General features: G+C 43.4%; 1 protein-coding gene across 1 annotated transcript; it reads right to left on the reverse strand.

The window, feature by feature from the left end:
- Nucleotides 1–187: 187 nt before the first annotated feature.
- Nucleotides 188–3,031, reverse strand: PPP1R27 (protein phosphatase 1 regulatory subunit 27). Its single transcript, XM_083727870.1, has 3 exons — nucleotides 2,517–3,031; nucleotides 1,455–1,605; nucleotides 188–969 (listed from the first exon to the last, which is right to left on the reverse strand). The coding sequence occupies exons 1-3, from the start codon at nucleotides 2,692–2,694 to the stop codon at nucleotides 846–848; spliced, it is 453 nt and encodes a 150-aa protein (XP_083583996.1). The 5' UTR covers nucleotides 2,695–3,031; the 3' UTR covers nucleotides 188–845.
- Nucleotides 3,032–8,322: the final 5,291 nt, after the last annotated feature.

Here is an 8,322-nt window from a genome sequence, read left to right on the forward strand (position 1 = left end):
TAGTCACTATATCTTGTTCTGCTTTTTAAGCTGTTCTACTTTCCTTTAGAATTCATTTCCTCATTTCATATCCAAAATCTCAGGTGCAGCTAGGGAACAGTCTAAGGGCATCCTGGGAAACAAAGTGGCTGAGCAGTAAGTGTGGCTAGCCTTCCCAAGAATAGGGGGAAATAAAAATAACCCAAGGTTGTAGAAATTACTTTATTGAAAAAATAAAAAGCTGTTTCAGAGCCACATAAAAAATAACAGTAGAAAAGCAAATCTAGGAGCAAACATGTGAGACTTTATACATGACATTTTTAGGATAATATATACAGCAGAAAGATACCAGCTTGAAGTTGGGCTATTTTCTCTTTGTGATAATCGTGTGAGGATTCTTCAGGCCTGAATAGGTTGAATGTCTTTGAGAAAGCACTGTTCAAATCAGTCATTGCCAGATAATAATTGGAAGGTGTATGTTCACACAAATTGGTACCCAGTCCAGTTCATTTCATAATCACCTGTGTGAACCTCCTGCACAACAGTGCCGTTTGGGCCAGTGTGTCCCAGCCATTAGACTCATTTTAACTAAAGCCTGACCGTAGCAGGTACCAGAAAATGGGCCACATGGTAGAGAAGTTTACATTTTCTGGAAGGGCTATCCCAAGCATAGCTCTCTGATAAACCCCAAGGTAGCCACTCTCATACATACACATTACAACCAAACTGTGGTCTCTTTTAGGAGGCCGTACACTCTTGCCAACGTAGTAGGGGCAACTTTGCTAGCCTCCCTGCAGCATGCAACAAATGCTGCTGCCTACCATGGAGGCTGAACTCCACATGGGAAAGAGCTGAGTGGCACTAGCTTAGTCTACTCGGGCTGCTTTGAAAAGCTCCACAAGCTCCTTGTACTCTGGGTCAATTAGGTCGGATGGCTTCTCCCCTTCATCATTGGTAGCATCACGCTGGGCCCCAAGAGAGATGAGGTACCTGCAGGATTAAAGAATGAGGTGATGAGACAAGGACAGAATTGACACACATACCCACATGCACAGTTTAGTTCAAACATGCAGTTTTCCCTATGCTTTCATAAACAAGATGATACAGAGGACTTGTGAATTGGCTGTTAGTTTCAATGTAAAGCTTTCCTCTTTCCATAAAAAGATCAGTCTTCTCTTATAGCTGGTTTCCATTCTTACCTTCTTACTTGAGATATCCTATATATTTGGAAGATATCATAGGTCACATAACACGCCAACACAAAACATCACTGCTAGTGTCCAAAGACTAGCACTACCTATTGGATGGTCATCTAGCCAACAGACATGTCATCATCTCAAGTCTAAGCCTAGCATTCACTGTTGAGCAAGCCCTATTTCCCTCCCCATTTTCCTTGGCCAAGTTTGTGGCCTGTCAAGAGAGGGTGGGCATGGCTAGGCTAGAGATTAAAGGTTAACATAATTTGCATCTCTGACCTTGCAATATCAGTGTGACCGTCACTGCAAGCCATGTGTAGGGGTGTCCAGCCGTCCTCATCTTTCTGGTTGATGTCAGCACCATATTTCACCAACAGCTTGACGCAATCAAGGTTCCCAGAAAGCACAGCTTCATGGAGGGCAGCCATACCTAATGGGAGAAGGCAATGCATCAGCCACAACCTGATCAGCCATAATCTTAGGAAAACATCCCACAAAAAGGCAGCTGTGCTAACATGCTTGAGACAGTGGGGAGGAGTTGTCTAGAAGCAAAATGCATCTTTTTTCTCTCAGAAAACTAAACCAGGGCCTTTACATTTTTTAGATTGAATTATCTTATAAATGTTGGGGAAATGGCACACAGAGGGGACAATTTTTGGCCCACCAGGTTCTTTGCATGGAGAAAAAGAATATTATGTTAACCAAGGCTGAGTGAGTTCCAGAAACCTATTTGGGGAATTAAGTAAGCAGTTTGTAAGAACAGCACCTCGATCAAGGCTTCTATGGCCTTCTGCAGTACTGAGTCAACGTTACGAAAGTCAAGTGTGATGGAAGTCAGTAAGAAGCAAACACACTCTAACAATCTACTGGGCCATAGTAGCTGTAACTGTTGAAATTCCTGTGACTACTGGATTTCTTTTTTAAGTGCAGTCTTTCATGCTGAGATCATAGCTGGGGGAAACGGCTCAAAGAAACACTGATTCAGCTTTATGGCTGGGCATGAAGCTGCTCTGTTCATCCTGCCACTGGATATATTGTTCTGTTCTCAACTCAGCAGCCATATTTTATTCACACAGGAACAAGCTGCATTAGCAGATTAGTAAAGGGATTTATATTTTCTCAGAGAGTGCGCTGTACATTGGCATAGTTTTCTTAGCATCTATCACCTTAGAATCTGTTCAATACCCAAATGTCTAGCAAAAGGATTTCAAGTGACATAGCTCCCTATACTGATGTAAGTGTTAGAGGGAAAAACATGACCTAGTTTGTAATACACAGCCTGACTTTGGGATTAGGCTCATTCAACCACCCTTCAGTTAGGTTCACCCACGTCCTACTTACCTGAGGGGTAGATAGTGTCCAAGGTGACCTTCCTGGCACGGATGAAACGGCCCACCTGCTCCAGGTCGCTCTGCCTAATATGGTCCAGGAAGAGAACGTCATTGGGGAAACGCACAGTTTTCAGGCCTCGGGTATATCGCCTATACCTGGGAAGTGAGTCTGGGTAGTAGTACTTCATTGTGGCAGAGGTAGAAGGAAGAGCAAGAGACCAGCGAGACAGGACTGAAAAATGGTGTTGAGGAATAATAAAAAAAGCACACGGCAACCCAGACGACTTTGAAGTGTCTTGAGACCCAAAGGATTCTCTTCTCTGTGACGCTTGCACCTGAAAGACTGGTGGGATGTTAGCTATGGTTTCTGCTCCTGATACGACTTTCCTTGGAAAACACTGAGCATGTGTGGGTAATCTCCTGTTGAGGACTGTCTATTTCCAGCAGTGTCTCCTGTTATATATCTTCCCCATGGCTATTTTGAGGATATTCCGCTCATGCTATTTGCCATGAGATTTGGTAACTGAGCTGCCCTGCCCTCCAGCCTCCCCCTTTTGAATATAAGTCAGGGTTTCAATTTACATCCCACCTGTCGATGTGCAATAGTTAATGGGTCAAGCTTGCTCCACAATCGGCTTGTGTAGATCCCAGAACCCAGCAGCCCGATTCTGCAAACCACTGTTTTCAAAGTCCACTGTTAGCCCTGCTTTCTGGAACCTCTTGACAACCTTTGTGGGTTTTCCAGAATATACGCAGCTATCTCCAACAGAAGAGAAATGCACGGAACTGAAGTTCTACACTGAAGTTCAGTTCAAATTGTGCAGACAGCGAAACTTCAAAATTTACAGTCTTTTAAAGGAAACTATGCATTGTTGTATAACGCTAACTTGCTGCGTTTTGTTGCATCTTGAGTTTTGAATAAGCAAGAATATTACCCAAATTATGTGGTGAAAATGGTGGAAACTATGAAATGTATGCATTTCCTCTTTTCGAAAACATCAATGCATTTCCACCAATTTCCCACTTCAAGTGCTGCCATCTCACAGAATGAAACTGGTCTCATATCCCAAACTTAACAGCAAAGGGTTGTATCCCATCAGGTAGACACCTTGTTAGCCACTCTGATTAACTTCAGTGTGTCTCCTCCATTATGACTGGCACTGGATATAACCCTACGTACCCTAGAAAGGCATCTCCCAATCTTGGAAACTTTTCTTTCTTCAATCAGCCAGTTGATTCCAGACGTAACTGGCTCAGGACAGAATGGCCATTCCCAATGATATCCGTCCTCCTGCCCCTTTAGAACTGGCCACCAACCAAAAAGCAACCGCATCAGAGCAGCCTGATGGGAAGAGGTTTATCTTCCCTCTCTTCCTGAAGAAATATGCCAAGTTTCTGACTCTGTAAAAATAAACTTCAATAATCTACTTTCCTTGGGTACCTCAGCAGGCACTGGATGGTAAACAGTGCAACTGCAAGGAGCAGTAATGAGACATCCCACAGCTCTGCTTTGTTGTTATTCTGGGTTTTGTAAGGAACCCCCTGTTTACAGACACTGTGACAATGAATGCAAGCATGTCCCATTTGCCTTTGATATAACAAAGCATGAGAACACTACACAATGAGATCAGGATGAGCAAATTACTGGGCTAGAAACTGGCTTTTCATCTCAAGAGTGAAGGCAGCTAAAACCAACAACTCAAAGACCCATAGCTGGCATGGAGGCCTTATTTCATAAACTAGCCCTGTTCATATGGGATGCATGTATTCCTCATAGCAACGATTTGAAAGTTTGCCTTCTGCAGCTTGAAATGAGAGACATCCTGCTAGTGTCAGAATCTAAAGTGACTTATTGGGCAGGGGACCAATGCCGTCACACAACTCCCCCTGCCTCCGGGCCCAACCCTCGGCTCATACCTAGCCCTGGATCAGCCACTCTGCTAGAAGTGTACATTTTACGCTGTCATTTGAATACTGCCAAAGAAATTTGTGCATATTTGCATATATATTTTTAATTTTGCTGTAGAAAAACATTTGAAACAATCTACAAAGCAGACCCTATTTTTGGAGGTCCTAGCTCGCCTGGCATCCCAGCTGAGCAGAGCGAGAAAACAGCCCCACAAACAAGGTCTCCTGCCTTCCCTTCAATCAGCATGCAGCAACTTGTTTTCCTTTGCTAGGGCTGCTATCGCTTCCCATCATGTGACAGAATTACATATTTGCTTACAGAAATATTTTTCAGCAGAAGCAGCCAGCAAGCACAACACCTGTCAGGATTCTGTGCGTATGACAGGTAATAGCTGTTCAGTATATGCGTCTTTGTACACCATTTCTTGGAACGAGAGGGAATTAAAAGCTTCCTGACCTTTAGAATGTTTTCTACACTGAGAATCCTCAACTTGCCCAATGGCTCTGTCCTTTGGCAGGCTGGGCAAGGTTCTTCTGCACACACAGGATTGGGCAACAATATCCAAGTACTGCTTTCTGGTAATGACCTAGCAGGTGAGAGAAGAACTACAGAAATAAGGTGCTTCTGAGTTCCCATCCCTCTGAGTTGTTCCAGAGCACAGTGTTCAATGATGATACTAAATGTCTCAGAGATCAAGAATCCACAGGGTTACAGGGTTTCTCTCCCGATAAAAGTGATCAGTCAGGGTGACCAAACCTGTTTTTGTAGTAAAGCAGCCTGAAAACAATTCTGAAATTGGTCTAGGAGCAATTATATCAATTTCTCTATCCTGCCATTTTAAAATGAAAGTAGGGCCTCAACAGAAGCAACAGCCATGCTGCCTGAAAAATCCCCCTGATCATTCAGAAATACATCAGATTTGATCTCTCTCTTGGGTCAATGGGGTGATAATCACCACCAGATCCTTCCCCAATCACTCAGTAGCAAAGATGATATTTAGGGCATGACCACCAGTATGTGTTGAGTGCACAATTTATTGAGACAGCCCTATGGTACCCAGGAAATTCTGAGCAGGCCTGGGCACAACAGGCCCTGCATGGGTCTTGAAGTCCCTCAGCACTAACATCCTGAAATTCTCCACCAGGTCAGGCAGGTGGGTGGACAGGACACCAACTACATCCCTGTCCTGTATCTGTCACCCAACAGAGGTAAAAAACCCTCACATCCAGCTCCCAGATGGGTTGGCCCTTCTGATGAAATTTAATGCAGCAACCACTACATCCCTTCCCTGTTGCTCCAATCTTGCCTGATGCTGCACCAAATACCAAGATAGGCAACACAAGCTAAGGTCAGGGCCCTCCAATTCACCTACCCATATCTCAGTTATGTGCACAAGGTCAGTCATCTCACCCATGATCAGATTATAGGTGAGTTGTTTTGCCTGGCATTAAGCAACAGCGCGGGACAGGTAAGCATGGATACCCAGTTCTCTGTTGTGGAGGTGGCTGACCATGGATGACAGACTTATAACAGAAAAGGACCAACAGGTGCAGTAGTTCCACTTAACTCAACGCTCAAGTGATGACAAGTACGGTATTGCTTTAGAAAGCACTCTTCATTTACGGGATTTTAAGGGATTGTTGCGGGATTGTTGCAATGGAGCCACCAAACTACCCAAGTAGCTTGGGGCACTTTTCAGAACATCAAATGCCTTTAGACTTGCTATCCAAATTCAGACCTAGCAACTGCAATAGCATCCTCACAATCTTGCCATTTTACTGCAGACTAGGGGGTTGCATGTGTTAGTTTTTCCTCTGCAGGTCGAGTCCCAGCGCCTTAAAACTACTATATGAGCCCTTGCAACACTGGCTGAATACAACAATTCCACTGGACATGGGGGTATGTGCTTGCTCCCTCTTTACATAAAGAGTAAATTCCTAGCATACGCAACCATAAAGATATGCTTGAAAGGTGAAATCTCAGAAGCCAGAGTAAGGTCTCTAGAACCTTGCTGAGTAAGGTATCTAGAAGCCAGGGGAAGACTCAAGCCTTGCAGAGCTTCTTGACGCTGCCCAGGATGAATAAAAGAATTATGCAGAGTATGCGGTCATACTAAGTTGCCTAACTTGCCTGATTTATGTGGGTTACGGAGGTCAGGTGACGCAGAACGCAGCTCAGCTTACAGGGGACTGACCATCTGGGAGCACTATTACACCAGGGTTCCTATCCTGCACACCATTCAAAGACTTGGCCATGACGTACAAAGCCCTTTAAATAACTTGGTCCTTACATAACTTGCAAGTCACACTCTTCCTTAAGAGGAAGCACTTGCTTTTTTTTTTTTTTTAAATCATCCAATCTACTTCAGCAGACATTAGGCATCTACTCTACCACTTACAGAATTCCTTCCCTGTAAAGCTTTGGAAGATAGTTTGGTAGTTTGAAATGCCTTTCAATATGAATTTAGTTTGAGAAGAGTGGAGAGAGAAACTTCCATTTTGTATTGTTGTATTACAGGCTCTGCCGGGAGCCTATAAGAGAAGATACAAATTTGGGTTGCTGCTGAATTTTACCCTTTCGGTCAATAATGTAGACTTTCCTCAGTCTCAAAAGGTACAAGCAAGCCGCCAGGGCTCTGAAAGATCAAGCTACTGTGCCTTTAACAGCCTTCAAGAGGATGGTGGAAGGGTCTGCTACTGCATACGGAGGCATGGTTTCTCATATCTAATTCTGTTGGAAGTGACATTCTGTTCCACACCTGTTCTTAGAACCATGTTGGAAGTAGATCTAGGAAAGGAAATTTGCCAACACTCATGGGAGGTCTCCTGGCCTTCTAAACTACTCGCCTACCTCCTCTAGCATCCAGGAAAATTCACTTAAAATGTACAGATGAGTAATACTAACACAGTGCTACTTTTCCAGAAGAGGTACCAAACTTACTATGAACGCCTTCCTTGGTTCTCTTATAATGGCAATGGTGCCTACCCGAGAGATGCCAGAACAGTTCCAGCTGAAAAGCCCTAGCACTATACCCTAGTGAAAATGTCACAAATCTTGTGAACACCCAAATCCCTCTGCTGGAGGCACTGTGGGGAATGTGGCACTTATATCCATCCTTTGTGCCTTTGCTCAGCTGTGAAATCTATCTGGATTCAGGTACTATAGAAGATGGGTGTGATAATTCATGGCTCAGATTTAGGTTTGCTTTTCATGTTCTGATCAAATCAATAATCTTCCAAAAGAGCTAGTTATCTTTATGTTGGTAGCCATAACACTGAGTGTACCTCAGAACTGAAAAGATTGGGGGCAGGGCTTGAAAATGTGGTGTAAGTCAATTTTTTACTGCAGTTTTTGAAACATTCACACATCATTTAAAAGTGCAATGAGGCAAACCTGGTCTTCAAGACTTCGCAGCTGTATGGTAGCCATTTTTAGCTCCCATGTCTGGTATGCCCCTTTAAGCTCAGGTACCAAGCCACGAAGTTTTTGCTTGGAACTATATGTAAATATTTCCTCTTCTTTTTTCCCCTCTTCAAAAATAAATATGATCTCTTACTATACTGTCTCCTTCTGCCATAATTTACATTTTATTACCAGATAGAATTCCCAATTTTCCAGGGACACAGCCTGCTCTACCACCTTATTCAGTAGTACATACAGACCGAGCTCATCTCCTGAGTTATAGCAATTAAATGGAAGTGGAGAGAGTAAGGTCCCCCTCATTTGACCCTGTACATTTCCTGGAATGTTGCATCTAGAGTCGTCCCCCCCCCACAAGTACAGTTTTGCACACAGCTGAATGCAGATAAAATAATTCAATTTTTGATGTAATCAATGTTCAAATGTACAGATTAGTTTTTTTATTATCTATGAACAGTTTGTATCATTCTATATTCCGTACTTAGTA

This window comes from Podarcis gaigeae (assembly GCF_964106915.1).
Source record: "Podarcis gaigeae genome assembly, chromosome: 2".
Classification (NCBI taxonomy): domain Eukaryota; kingdom Metazoa; phylum Chordata; class Lepidosauria; order Squamata; family Lacertidae; genus Podarcis; species Podarcis gaigeae.

Excerpts from the sequence above, each read along its gene's own strand:
- PPP1R27 (XM_083727870.1), bottom strand. The coding sequence starts at position 2,694 with ATGAAGTACTACTACCCAGACTCACTTCCCAGGTATAGGCGATATACC. Across the intron at positions 1,606-2,516 it reads GGACACTATCTACCCCTCAG|GTATGGCTGCCCTCCATGAA; the intron begins GTAAGTAGGACG and ends TTCTCCCATTAG. Across the intron at positions 970-1,454 it reads GGTCACACTGATATTGCAAG|GTACCTCATCTCTCTTGGGG; the intron begins GTCAGAGATGCA and ends TTAATCCTGCAG.